This window comes from Erpetoichthys calabaricus, chromosome 11, assembly GCF_900747795.2.
Source record: "Erpetoichthys calabaricus chromosome 11, fErpCal1.3, whole genome shotgun sequence".
Lineage (NCBI taxonomy): Eukaryota > Metazoa > Chordata > Cladistia > Polypteriformes > Polypteridae > Erpetoichthys > Erpetoichthys calabaricus.
Window position 1 is genome coordinate 108,323,699 of NC_041404.2, and position 15,703 is coordinate 108,339,401.

Consider the following 15,703-nt stretch of genomic DNA (forward strand, 5'->3'; position numbering starts at 1 on the left):
GGTCTCTGAACCGTAGAAGTGGCTCATTCCAGGCCCTTTCAACACTAATTGAAATTTTAAAAAACATTTCTTGTACTCTGTTTGGTAGTTTTCTGTGATAGTGGCATTATATTCTTGTTGAATTGCGGTGTAGCAACTCGATTCTTCCACTGTGGGTCAAAGTTAGTGAGGTTTCTATTGAGTGGAAGCCTGGCAATGTGTATTCAGCTGATTCTTTCTGTTTAATTGGGGAGCCAATTGCTGTTGGGTAGCTTTGTTCATTTAACAAAAGAACGAGATAAATTTGTTATTTGTTCACTCGGCTTCCTTTTATCTAATACTAAACTTTGGTTAAAAACCAAAAAACGTTCATTGTAAAGAGAAATTGCTGTAATATAGGAAATCAAGGAGGGGCAAATACTTTTTCACGGCAGTTAAAATATACCTCGTGCCTCTCATGGCGCTAGTAAGTAAAAGTTGTTCCGCTAATGTTGAAAAGGTGACCTTCAGTAGAAATGCTACATGGATTTAAAAACGCCGTCAACAAGAGCGAAATGTAAAGCTATCAAGCAATATAAAACAAATATGACATGTCCACGCACGCCCGCTTGGTTTTAGTTAACAGTGTTGAAACGTGCAGGTTAAAAAAAAACTACCGAAAATACTTTCACTGCCGCCCTTGGATCCTCTCCAAGCCACACGTTTCACCCGCGGCGGAAACTGCAGGCTTTCTAAAGGGCAAGCAGCTACTCACCGGACCGCTTCTGGGGGTCTCCGACCTGATCGGCACAAGTCGCACGCACCTCGCTCAACTGAGAAACCGGCAAGTCAGAAACGGCGAAAAAAGAATGGATGTGATGTGGCCGCTGTGTCTCTTTGCCTTTCGCTCCCTCTTGCTCGCTGGCTTTACGGACTTCGCCACTTGCGCGGACTATAAGGTGGTGACCCACGCCAGCTCACCACTTGGTCGTCAGGAGACAGAAGGCGTCTGGCTTCAGGTAAGTGGACAGCACTGAGCGAAAGTCAGTCTATACCCCGAGGTCGCATGCGCTTTGTTGAGCCTGCCATCCCGGAGCGACTTGTCGAATCTTGTAGCGGGACGCGAAGCCGAGTGATGGACGTTTGTACATTTCGAATTCTGGAACGAGTGCGTCAGAAGGCAGAGGGGGAAAAGCTCGTTATGGATACGCGAAGAGGTTTGTAGGTGATCAGCCAACATCATCAGGACGGTTACTAAAATAATATGAACATCGTCTTGTAGTACATGTCATCGTAGTCCAAATAACGAGCATGTGAGCAGATACGACAGCTATGGGTAGTGAGATACGTGCACTTCGTGAACTTGCGATGGACGCTCAGATCTTTTTTTCGTCATTTTCTCCTATATGTAAATATACAATCGACATGAGAGAGTAATTCGTTGTGTTATTTATATAGTGCATTTCGTAGTCACCTGCAATCAAGAGCCTCACATTTTTTCTCCAGCACCTTTAATTAAAGTACGTTACATACTATGAGGATTAATTTGTTGAGGATTGTACCAGCAGCCTGGTGGGCTCCATTCCAGCCACTCTGCCACTGGAAACATTTTTTCTATACTTTATATATGAAAATGCATCCTTCTTATTGGTTGTAGGGTGTGTGGGTTACAGCTGCCAGTGACTTTTAATGGTCTCCGACCTCACAGTTAATTTACTGCGGTAGTCAAGGCAGCTTTCTTTGCCAGCTTTCATTCTTGACAGTGTGTTTTGATTCTGTGACTGGAACTTCTCAAATAGTTGGAAGTTTGCTTCACAGAGATGCATTTAATCATTAAATGCCTGTTCAGAGTTTGTTGGCTGACATCTTCATGCATGGTAGATATATCATTGTAAAAAAGAATATCCAAAATCTATTGTTACCTTCTTCTGAACTTATTCATTAAATACAGTATGCCCAAAAAGTTGGAAAATAGTAATGTAAGATATAAAGATGAAAGTGTGTGTGTCTGGTTTACAAATCCACACTATTGAATTAATATCTGTACATTCATTTTTTGTCCTTCTTGATCAGTGCAGGATCGCAGGAAGCTGGGGTCTATTCCAGCAAGGATTAGGTGCAAGGTGGGAACAAGATCTGGACAGGATGCCAGTCCATCATATGTTGAACAAATACACACACACACATACACACACAGGCCAATTTAACAGTGCTAATTCACGTAACCTTCATGTCTTAGGACTGTGAGAGGAAACTGGAGCACATCCACACAGACACAGCAGGACACACTAACTCCACACAGAGAGCACACTGGATGCAGACCCTAGTCTCACTTTTGCAAGGCAGCAGTGCCACCACTGCATCACCCTACTACCCGCTGTTGAACCTGTCTGCTCTTAATTTTGCACATGTGCCCCCACACATTGGTACAAGGGATCACAATAGTCTATGTTTCTTTCTGGGGAACTTTATCAGCACTTTAAATGGGACTTGGCACATGTTTATAAAGATTCTCCCCGCTGTGGGTTTAGTGAGTATAATTTAGTTAGTGGCCAAAAATTTCCCCCTTGGGGAACTTAACTAGTGTTCACACCTTCACTTTACTCCATCCCAGGTGGCAACATGAACCCCTACATGTAATGCTTTGAAAAACATGTTGGAGAAGCTATGTGATATGGTGACCATAGAGAGGTGTACTTGAATAAAGTAACAATGTTTATGTCAGGTTAATCTTTTAGCTGCAATAAAAAAAAACTTTAATTTAAAGAAGTAAGATTTAGGAGCCCAGTCTTATTAAGAGAACCCTAAATCTAGAACTTACACTGGTGACATGGATTTTCTTAAAGTATGTTAGTAAAATAATCAACTCTTTTATCGTATATGAGAGAGAAAAATGCCAACGCAGTCCAATTTGTTTGATGTAAAGTTGTTTCTTTTTAAACTTATTGGTTTAGGAATTACAGTACAGTGAATAAGTTACATAAAATACTACTTCTTTTTCAGATTAAGTCCAGCATTGAATGAAATGCCTCATATTACTTGTGTTCATGGCTAATGGCTGATCTACAGTATAAATCTGAAACTGTTATCTTGTGTCTGAAAGTCCAGTGGCTTAGTTTGTATTGACTAAGGAGACATATGGGGCAGTGATGGTGGACGTTGTGAAGATCATACTCTCGACAAAACACACTGCACATAAATTTCATTTTGAAAAGTTGTGTTCACAGTCCATGCCACCCTAAAGTGACTTGCATGTGGTGTGAAACCAGGTGGGACCTTGAGAAGGGACTTTGAGTTTGAGTGAGTGATAAGGCTTAAGCCCTCCTGTTTGTGGTGCCCTAGTTAATGTCTCTAATGTGTTTCATATCTTGAATCATCTTCTTTAGTATCTTGGCATGAGGTTTACCATATAACTGCATGTTCTCTTTTGTTTTATATAAGCAATATTTTAAGGCAGGCAAATCCTAGAATCTTTAACAAGATGTCGACATAATGTACACTCAAGCCTAATTGTATAGTTTGTTACTTTAACTTCTCATAATGTTGAGTAAAGGTTGTCTGTCTTTTTAAAATACAGTAGTATAACAATTTGTGGTAAATCTTCATTAGTACATAACAGAAGGGCTAAGGTGATAGGGATATTATAACATTCCTACAATAACTTAATCCAATTCAGAGTCATAGAAGAATGTCTAGGCAGCATCTGGCACAAGACAGGAAACAGCCCATTCTCACACACACACACTCCCATATTCACAGTGGGCCAGCATGGAATCGCCTGTTACCCTAACATGCCTCTCTTTGGAATTTGTTAGTGCAACTGGCACATGTTTGCTCCCTCACCCAAGGCGTGCCCAGTGGACTCCCCAGTCAAACGAATGGAGCATCAAGTAACTCATCGAGCATTTGACAGGGAAGGTGTCTCTACTTTGCAGTGGGCTCTTTCCATTTGAGCTGCACACTGTATATTAATAAACTGTATGGACTCTTATCGAATAAGAGTCTTGGATTCGCTTTATCCATCCATCCATCCATCCATTGTCCAACCCGCTGAATCCGAACACAGGGTCATGGGGGTCTGCTGGAGCCAATCCCAGCCAACACAGGGCACAAGGCAGGAACCAATCCAGGGCAGGGTGCCAACCCACCGCAGTCCACTTTATCCAATTCAGTGTCATTATTACTAGTAGTATTAGATTAGCAGGAGCGCCATTATACACGTCAGGGCACTGGACAGAACTCTCCTATTGAGCTCCAAGTCAGCTTCACAATCATTTAACAAAATCATGCCTAACAGAATATTAATAATGTGTATTTTGTAGTATTTCAAGCAAATACAAAACATTGACATTGCTTTGTTTTTTTTTTACATTGGAATATATTTTGTAACACTGCAAAAATACAAAATATTCCTTTAACATCAAGTAAAATATATATAGCAAATAGCAGGTCCTGTCTTACTCTACTAATTTCCATAGAATCCACATCAAAGCTGCACAGTCATTATGACCATCTGCAAAATTCAGTCAATGCACAAGGTCCATTGCTTGACCAAGCACCATTTCTTTCTGGGTGGGGTTCTTTGCATATTTGATGGACTTGACCTCAGTCTGTTTAGTCTTGGTTAATTATTGAACGTAAGTAATTTTTAATCCATTTTTACAATAATAGCCTACACTGGCCACAGTGACTGGTAGCACACAAAAAATACATGATGCAGTGCACACATCTGGGTAAGATCTCTCAAGGTTCATGCAATGTATGGCATCTGTGTCCTTCTTTAAAAGTATGTCTTCTTCAGATGTGTAAGTCGACAATCAAAGGCTGTTGTCAGATCACCGGTTACTGTTACTGACAGTGCTGTCACAAAAAATGAATTTGTGCAGACTGTTGTAGGCCCCCCGGCAACCCAAAGCCTGGAAAAAATGTTCTCAAACGTTGAAGCCCCTGATTGTTAGTATTAGTGTTATTATTTTCAAACCCAAGGTAGCCTCTGCACATTGGCACCAGAGTTCTGCAGTGCTGTCTCAATCTGCTGTTTATAATTTGGAAGTCTCCTGATTCTCAGAGTTGGCTTCTAAGACAAACTTTCTGGTGATATCAGCATAAGGGGGATTTGAATAAACTAGTTGGCACTGAGAAAAGCCTCATATGTAGAATCTGAGAAAACACTGGGTGCAGTGTGAGGAGGTTTCTTGCTGGTGCCCCTCATAATGACTGGGAGAGGGCCAGCTGAACTGAACGGCTGCCAACAGCTGTGATTGAGTTTTCTCACATTTTTTGGACTTGTTTATCTGGGACCTGTGTTATTTCCCCTCTCAAATTCTTGTTTCCAGAGACTTTTATAGATTTTTTTTCTTGGTTGTAACTTTTCATTTTCACTTTAACAGCACTAATCTTATAAATGTTATCCTCTAATAGATATAGGCATCCCAACAGAAAACATTGACATTCACATATTTGAAGAGAGCAGGGGTGGTCTATCTACAGCTTGTCTTGGGTTCTTACACAAAAAAGTAGTATTTAAACTGGAGAAAAATAAATAAATACATCTATTCTATATAATAAAACACTACTATATGTGTGTGTTAGGGTGTGTGTGTGCCTCTCCCCACTGAGCAATCTGACTTGCTAGCTTGGCTACGGCTGCTAAGTGGTAGTGATGATGACATGATACTTTAGGGTGCAAACTTCAATTATGAGTGTGACAATTTCTTTTTTAATTTTTGCATACAAGGTGTTAAAATGGAGCATATCAACAACAACAAAGCAAATAACTTACTGAGCAATTTTGGTTCACTACATGCTAATGAGGCACAAGCCGAGTTGATTTCAAAAACGGGCAGTATTCACAACAGTACAAATGATGTTCTCACAGCAGGTAATGGGGGCCCACTACCATTGGTGGTAGTCAAAAAGCTGACAAAAGCTGATCAAGGTGCCTCGAAATGACAAAGTCCAAGAAGCAGGTTTTTACGGAAACTTGATCAAGTTAGGAAAATTCCGGGCAAGAGAGAATGAGACACACAAGGAAACCAAGGAAAGACATTTAAGGAACATTGAGGGTACACCTAGGGCAGTGTTTCCCAACCTTGGTCCTGTGAGCCCCCTGTGGCTGCAGGTTTTTGTTCCAACCAGCTTCTGTTTTTAATTGGACTACTGGGCTAATTAAGTTCTGTGTTTTGGGAACAATCTAGAAATTACTAAGAATAACTAAGTTTGGTAAAAAAATACCAGCTAATTAAATGAGATCAGTGCTATAAAGTGTTGTCACTGATTAGGAATCTGGTTGGAACAAAAACCTGCAGTCACAGGGAGGCCACAGGACCGAGGTTGGGAAACACTGACCTAGGGCAACAGATGTTGAGATACACATGGATGCAGAGGAAAAATGCAGGAGAAATGCTACAGGTACATTTAGGAAAAGATAGGTGGAGTAGGGTGGCGCAGTGGGTAGCGCTGCTGCCTCGCAGTTGGGAGACCTGGGTTCAATTCCCGGGTCCTCCCTGCGTGGAGTTTGCATGTTCTCCCCGTGTCTGCGTGGGTTTCCTCCGGGCGCTCTGGTTTCCTCCCACATTCCAAAGACATGCAGGTTAGGTGGATTGGCGATTCTAAATTGGCCCTAGTGTGTGCTTGGTGTGTGGGTGTGTTTGTGTGTGTCCTGCGGTGGGTTGGCACCCTGCCCGGGATTAGTTCCTGTCTTGTGCCCTGTGTTGGCTGGGATTGGCTCCAGCAGACCCCCGTGACCCTGTGTTTGGATTCAGCGGGTTGGAAAATGGATGGATAGGTGGAGTAGGAACACAATTTCTAAATTTATTCTATTACCTGTGTTCAACAAGTAAGCATAGCAAGTAAATAAATAAATAAAGAACTGTCACATGTGATGAGTTCACTCTGTCCCGTACTGATGTGGGAAGGGGCCATTAGGACCAATGCGAAAAATTTCCACAACACTTTTTGCCCCCTCATACAGGTTCATTTGTACTCTTAAAGTAGTAGCTGTTTATTGGCACTATGTTTTTCTTTACTATGTTGTGTGGTTCCCCGTAGCTTCATTGCTTGACCAAGCACCAAATATTCTAGAACAGGTACTTTGCACGGGTGTTTTGAAAAATTTCTTAATATGTGGAAAAAAAATCTTTATTGTACGGTGGACTGCAGGGCACTAACAGATTAAGAAAACCTGACCTTAGCCTCTGCTACTGGACATATGCAGCGAGACATATCGGTATCTCACAAATCTTTTACCATCTATTGGTGATTATTTACTGTGTGAAGGCAATTTACAGATCTAAACTAATAAATGGTTCTTTCTGAAACCTTCACGTGAATGGCTCTTTTGGGAACTAAAAATTGTTCCACTATGTCATCACTGTGAAGAAGCACTCTAGCACCTTTATTTTTAAAAGTGTGCTCTGCTGTCCACACGTTAAGAACTTGCTATTATAGGTCTTTGAGCAATGCATACAATTTAAAGATTATTTTATGGAGGAGATGAATAAAGAACAAAATCTTTAGGAAGAAAAAATAAGATAGTTAAAACTCTACAGCCTTCACTACCCAAGTCTAATTGCTGCACAGTTGTGTACTACTCTTGTGTATTGTTTGTGCATCGGCCATATTAATGCTACCCTAAACTGATTTCATTCCATTTTTTTAATCAAAGAAAGTGGTCTGCAACACGGATATATCTAGGCATTCCAGAACTCTCATATCTGGCTAATAGACTGGGGGTTGAGTGGTTGAAGAGGTTTAAACACCAAAAAATAATTTTTAAAACATGATTAAAGAAATGGCTACAAAATGCTATCTTTGCTGGAAAGAGTACCCTTAGGTGAAATAGCATTATGCCTTTTCACTCTAGGTATATTATTTCAACGTCATAGACTGGATGTAATATGTGCAGCAGTATTTTCAGTGTTAAAATAGCAGAATTTCTACCCAGCATCTTCAAAGGCAACATATTCAATAATGTAAACCCACAAAATATTATGTATGCCAGTGCTGATTTTATTTGTGTCACAATTCATTATGGGCTGCACAGTAGTGTACTGGTTAGCACTGCCACTTACTTCCAGGATCCGGTGTCCTCCTTCCATTTAATGGAATGGCATTCTGTTCAGGGCTGATTTTTGCCTTGTGCCCACTACTCCTGGAATAGGCTCTGTTATCCCTGAGACTTTGAATTATCTTACGTTTGAGAATATTATGCTAAATGAATTTCCAGTCATTTTTCTAAGATGAAATTAAGCATTTTTGAAACTGGGAACAGTTCAATTGAGTTCTTGCTGATGTGAGTGATGGCATCCTCCACAGAGAAGCTTACTTCATAAATCTGACGAGTCTTGTTTGGTTTGTGTAATGTGTTTAAACAGGACACATTATGGAGGTATCAGTGGATGCATGGAATGAATAGTGAAAAAATAAGAAGAGAAGAGTAATCTTACTGTCATGGTGTACAACTATCAGTTGTATATTGTTAATACTGAACATTAATTTGACCTGAATTTGAACTTCATAGCCATACTCATTCATGCCAGACCAATTTATAAGTACTTATTAAATCTTATTACCTTTTTTTATCTCTTATGACTAACAAGATTTAAGCCTAGTGCCAATGTTGCCATTGTGGTCTTCAGCTCCCTGCAAGTGTGTAATGGAACAATGTGACCTCATAAATATACAAATGCACCCACCCTTCACCGCAGATAGGTTTGCAGTTTGCCAGTTTCTGTTATTACCACATTCACAGGAATAAAGTAACAGCAGTAAAAACTTGGGCCTGCTTGTTTTAAACTCTTCTACTTTTGCTGTACAGTCTGTAATTTTTTGCAATTGTTAATTCTTTCAGTATGTTTTGTGTCTGCCTTATGTCTTCTGCCTGTTTCTCACACCATGCATACCCACCATGTAAGATGCCCTACATGCTCAAACTAGCTAATCTGGCTCTTCTCAGTCTGGAGAAGCTGTGCTTCTACTCGGTGGTCCTCTTGTATTGCTAATTTCCTCACCCTATCATGAACAGTGATCTCAGTAAACCCTTGCTTATACTCTAAATATTATGCTTCTGATTACTACCTACAACTGATGACCTTAGATGAGATAGATAGATAGATAGATAGATAGATAGATAGATAGATAGATAGATAGATAGATAGATAGATAGATAGATAGATAGATAGATAGATAGATAGATAGATAGATAGATAGATACTTTATTAATCCCGAGGGGAAATTCACATGATGAGGATTGAGAAGAATGTTAACTAGTAAACTGAAAGCTTTATCCATGGAGTTGACTCTTATTTCACCAACATTGTCCAAGAAACACCTGCTGGATCGAAAAAAACAGGGAATTTGGAATGTAGTGTATAGATGGGTCCAAAATACTAGAAGGCAAAGGGTTATGGTGCAAGGAGTCTTACCAGAATTAGGTAATGTTATGAGTAGTGTCCCTCAGAGGTCAGTGCTTGTTCTGCTGCTCTTTTTAATATATACAAATGATCTGGATAGGAATATAATTAAAAAGTTGTTTAAGTCTACAGATGATACCAAGCTAGGAGAAATGGCAGCTAATAGAATCAGCTACATTTTTACAGAAAGGCTTGGACAGAATACAGCCTTGTGCAGATTAATGGCATATGAAATGTAATTTAAGTAAATGTAAGGTAATACAAGTAGAAGTAAACATTTTAGATGTGAAAACATAATGGGAGGTCTGAAACTTGAAAGTACTGCTTATGAAAAGGACGTAGGAGTCATAATGGACTTGTCACTATCATATTAAGATGATTTACAAAAGCCATTGAGAATGTTAGATTACTTAGTAGTAGAGTACAAGTCAAAGGAGGTAATCCTCAAGCATTAAATTGTACTGGTTAGACCTCATCTGGAGTGCTGGGTACAGTTTTTGGTTTACAGTCTACAAAAAAGACATAGCAGAGCTAGAAAAAATCCCAAGACAATTTTTCCCCTTTAAAATACTAGAAACTAGATTAATCTGTTCCTGGGTCCCATGAACTCAAATTTTCAAAATGATTTTAACAGTAAATACACTGGATTTTAAATAATAACAATATTTTATTAAAAATGTAAATTAATAAAATTAAAAATTGTAGCTCTGACAGCTTTCCTCTTACTCTTAGTTTCCTCACTACACTTTTTAGGACCAATGGCGAATACACTAAGTTGTTATTGTATAAAAAATAACACAATCATATAATTATATTTTCGGCAGATAGTATTAAGAATTCAGCTGCAATAGATATCTCTTTGTTTTAATTCTCTGAGGCCGCTGCAGGGTGGTGATTGTTTTGTTTTGGACGTGCTCTGTCTCTTCGTATGTCAGAGGACCGGGACATCGTGAAGTGGGATCTAGCCTCATGTGGGGAGGCAAAATGGGGGGGTGGGGGGATAAAGGGGGGAGAGAAGGAGAGCAGGCTATATCTAATATATTCTTCTAATCCCTATAACTATAAATATCAATGCAACAATAGGCTAAAATGCAGTAACTCATGGGGAAATTTTAAACTAAGATTGAAACTGCCTCATTACCAGCTAAGACTATAAAATGACATTAAAAACTCAGATTCAATGTCTCCATGATGGGACAGTTAACTTTGTGAGCTGGAATGTTAAAGGCCTGAATCACGAATTAAAGAGAAAGAAAGTATGCTCTCACCTAACAGGCTTAAACGCTAAAATAGTATTTTTACACGAGACCCACCTACTAAGCAAAGATCAGTTCAGACTACAAAAAGATTGGACTGGCCAAATGTTCCATTCTAGCTTTATAAAGAAAACTAGAGGGGTGGGAATTCTCATACACAGAACAATTCCATTTGTAGCATCAGATGTAGTATCGGACCCTGAAGGGAGATATGTGATGGTCACGGGCAACTTATATAACAGTAAAATGATTTTGATAAATGTTTATGCACCCAATGCTGATGATAAGGAATTCATGCAAAATCTATTTGCATCCATTCCCAATGTGAACACTCATAAAATTATAATGGCTGGGGACTTTAATTGTGTTTTAAATCCACTCTTAGATAGGACTCCTATGTCAGGGGGGACGATATCTAATACTGCAAAGACAATTACACAGTTTTTAAATGATCACAACTTATCAGACCCCTGGAGGTTTCTTAACCCAAACTCAAGAACATATTCATTCTACTCACCAGTGCATTATAGCTACTCAAGAATTGATTATTTTTTTATTGATAATAATTTCTTGTCTACAATTAAATCATGCAAATATGACACAATTGTTATCTCCGACCATGCACCTCTAGTCTTGGAGCTAAAATCAATAAGCCCCTCACACTCACCTCGCAGATGGCGCCTTAACCCTCTTCTATTAGCAGACGAGAACTGCACAGAACTGCACAGAATTTATATCCAAACAAATCAGCTTCTTCCTAGAGACAAACACGCCCACAGAGGTTTCTGAGGGAACACTCTGGGAAACTCTAAAGGCCTTCTTAAGAGGACAGATTATTTCATTTGTTTCCCACAGAAATAAATTAGAAGCCAAGAAAATATCAGAGCTAAGAAGCGAAATTACTAGAATAGATGAAGAACAAGCCAGGCGTCCAAGCGAAGCTCTCCACAAGAAAAGGCAAGCCCTCCACACAGAACTTAACATCTTAACAACTAAAGAAACTGAACAACTTATTTATAAGTCTAGACATCATTACTATGAACACGGAGAAAAAGCTAATAAGCTTTTAGCTCAACAAATGCACAAACAAGAAGTTCGCAATGCAATACCAGAAATTACCAACATGAATGGAGAAGAAATTATAGACCATAAAAATATAATGCACACATTTAGAGATTATTATAAATCCTTATATTCTACTGAGCTCAAAGAAGACAACACACAATCTAATGCATTTCTGGATACATTACAGACACCACAAATAGATGCTTTAAGTGCTGAGGAACTGGATAAACCTCTAACGCTAACAGAATTACTAGATGCTATAAAGTCATTACAAAGCGGGAAATCAGCAGGCCCTGATGGTTAACCCGTAGAATTTTATAAGAAATTCTCCACTCAGCTAGCTCCACTCTTATTGGCAACATTTACAGAAGCTAGAGACAACCAAATACTACCTCAAACATTTCGACAAGCATTAATCACCGTCTTTCCTAAACAAAATAAGGACTTGTTACAATGTGCATCATACAGACCAATTTCACTCCTGAATAATGATGTTAAGATACTCTCAAAAATTCTAGCTAGAAGGATGGAGAAAGTGCTGCCCTCGGTAATATCACAGGATCAAACTGGATTTATTAAAGGCCGACATCTATCTTCCAATCTCCGACGCTTGTTTAATGTTATATATTCACCAGCAAAATCAAACACCCCAGAGATATTACTATCATTAGACGCAGAAAAGGCATTTGATATGATTGAATGGAACTACCTTTTCACTACATTGGAGAAATTTGGGTTTGGCCCGAATATTTGTGCATGGATCAAACTACTGTATACCAATCCAGAAGCTTCAGTTTGTATTAATAACATTTGCTCAGACTACTTTAAGCTAGAACGTGGCACCAGACAAGGATGTCCCTTGTCACCACTACTGTTTGCAATCGCCATTGAACCACTGGCGGTTCACTGCCGAAATTCTTATCAGATAAAGGGGATTGTCAGAGAAGGACTGGAACAGAAAATTTCTCTATATGCAGATGATATGGTTTTATATATATCAGACCCAGAAAACACTGTCCCTGCAGTTGTAACAGCACTAACAGAATTTCAAAAGATTTCTGGTCTTAAAATTAATCTGAATAAAAGTATACTCTTTCCAGTGAATTCACAAGCATATAATATCAGATTGGACACCCTAACTTTTACCATAGCAGATCAGTTTAAATACCTAGGGGTAATTATCACAAGTAAACATAAAGCTCTTTATCAACAAAATTTTGCCGTCGGTATGGAAAAAATTAAGCAAGACCTGGATAGATGGTCAACCCTTCATCTCACTCTAGCCGGAAGAATTAACGCTGTTAAGATAAATATCCTTCCTAAACTTCTTTTTTTATTTCAAAACATTCCAATATATATCAATAAATCGTTTTTTAAACAGTTAGATTCAAAAATAACCTCATTCATTTGGAACTCTAAACACCCACGTATCCGAAGAGCGACCCTACAAAGACCTCAGGCAGAAGGTGGCATGGCTTTACCTAATTTTCAGTTTTATTACTGGGCAGCAAACATACAAGCCATAAAAACCTGGACACAAATAAATGAACATACACAGGCTTGGTCCACAATAGAAATAAATTCCTGTAGTACTTCTTTATACTCCCTGCTCTGCTCTCCAATAAATACAAGTTATCGCAAATATACTAATAACCCAATTGTGCTTTACTCACTTAGAATATGGAACCAAATTAGAAAGCATTTTAAAATGGAAAATCTTTTATCGGTGGCACCTCTGCAAGAAAACCACCTCTTTCAACCCTCGCAAACATATCTAGTTTTTAATACCTGGAAAAGTTTTGGGATTAAAATGCTCAGAGATCTTTATATAGACAACATATTTGCATCTTTTGAACAATTACGTTCAAAATTCAACCTCCCAGCTACACATTTCTTTCACTATCTTTAAATTAGAAATTTTGTTAAACAGAAATTGCCCGATTTTCCCCACCTTGCACCCTCCACAATGCTGGAAAAAATACTGCTCAATGCCGAGGAATTAAACACCATTTCCGCATTACAGTAATCCCTCCTCCATCGCGGGGGTTGCGTTCCAGAGCCACCCGCGAAATAAGAAAATCCGCGAAGTAGAAACCATATGTTTATATGGTTATTTTTATATTGTCATGCTTGGGTCACAGATTTGCGCAGAAACACAGGAGGTTGTAGAGAGACAGGAACGTTATTCAAACACTGCAAACAAACATTTGTCTCTTTTTCGAAAGTTTAAACTGTGCTCCATGACAAGACAGAGATGACAGTTCAGTCTCACAATTAAAAGAATGCAAACATATCTTCCTCTTCAAAGGAGCAAACAAATCAATAGGGCTGTTTGGCTTTTAAGTATGTGAAGCACCGCGGCACAAAGCTGTTGAAGGTGGCAGCTCACACCTCCTCCGTCAGGAGCAGAGAGAGAGAGAGAGAGAGAGAGACAGATAAAAAAAATCAATACGTGCCCTTCGAGCTTTTAAGTATGCGAAGCACCGTGCAGCATGTCGCTTCACGAAGCAGCTGCACAGAAGGTAGCCAACGTGAAGATAATCTTTCAGCATTTTTAGACGAGCGTCCGTATCGTCTAGGTGTGCAAACAGCCCCCCTGCTCACACCCCCTTCAGCGCAAGAGAGACAGAGAAAAGTAAGTTGGGTAGCTTCTCAGCCATCTGCCAATAGCGTCCCTTGTATGAAATCAACTGGGCAAACCAACTGAGGAAGCATGTACCAGAAATTAAAAGACCCATTGTCCGCAGAAATCCGCGAACCAGCAAAAAATCCGCGATATATATTTAAATATGCTTACATATAAAATCCGCGATAGAGTGAAGCCGCGAAAGGCGAAGCGCAATATAGCAAGGGATCACTGTATATAAAATCCTATTAGAGTCCCTACCTTTCAAAGATCCAAGAGGACATTGGGAAGAAGATCTCTTAATCAATATATCAGAAAAGGAGTGGAAGGCAGCAAAGCAGAGAATTCACTCGAGCTCCATATGCGCAAAGCACAGAATTATTCAACTAAAAGTTATGTATCGAGCTCATCTCTCTCGCTTAAAACTGTCCAAAATGTTTCCAGGGCAAGATCCAACCTGCGAACGCTGCAACCAAGCTCCTGCCTCACTGGGTCACATGTCCTGGGTCTGCACCAAATTAACATCATTTTGGACAAAAATTTTTAAGTGCCTTTCAGACAGCCTTGGGGTCACAGTCCCTCCTAACCCACTAATAGCTGTGTTCAGTGTTCTTCCAGACGGACTTGAAGTGGAAAAGGACAAGCAAACGGTGATTGCATTCACTACACTTTTGGCACGCAGACTCATTCTGTTAAATTGGAAGAATCCTAACTCTCCTCTGATAAGTCAGTGGGAAACCGATGTTTTATATTATTTGAAATTGGAAAAAATCTAATTCTCAGTTAGAGGATCTGTACAAAATTTTTTCAAAACCTGGCAGGATCTGATCAATATTATTTTAGAATAAGAGAAACAACCATTACCGCATTTAACTCCCTTCTCTATCTCTTATTTACATATATATTTATTTCTCCCTTTCCTTTGCTTAATGTTGTCTTATTAAAAAGCCCTAAGCAATTCTCCTTTAGCTAAGCTCTCCTTCTCAGGGGTGGGGTTTGATTTGTTTTTAATTTGTTTGGTTATAAATTGATCTGTTTGTATGGAATGATTACAATAAAAATTAATAAAATATATAAAAAAAAAAAAAAATAACACAAAAACAGGCACACAAAAGATTCCAAAGCAGCATTCGGATTCTGGGGCAAAATTTGTTCAAATTTTTTGTTCGGATTCCAAGTTGTTCGCGTTCTGGGGCGTTCGGATTTTGGGGGCAATACTGTACATTGATTGAGGTTTGAGCTATGAGGAAAGATTGAAGAAGCTGAATCTTTTCAGTTTATGAAAACAGAGATTAAGAGGTGATATAATGTTTTTAAAATTACTCAAAATTTCTAGGCGCAGCCAGGGCGTTGAGGGGGTCCGGTTTGGTGGGCTCAGGATTGGG

At 39.2% G+C, this 15,703-nt stretch overlaps 1 protein-coding gene across 1 annotated transcript in view; it reads left to right on the forward strand.

Annotated features, from left to right (window-relative positions):
- Positions 1 to 621: 621 nt before the first annotated feature.
- The window catches only part of itih6 (inter-alpha-trypsin inhibitor heavy chain family member 6), a 112,406-nt gene continuing 97,324 nt past the window's right edge, over positions 622 to 15,703 (forward strand). The window contains exon 1 of the mRNA XM_028813711.2: positions 622 to 977. Within this exon, the coding sequence (XP_028669544.1) occupies positions 828 to 977 (150 nt within the window). The 5' untranslated portion in view covers positions 622 to 827. The remainder of the gene's footprint in view (positions 978 to 15,703) is intronic.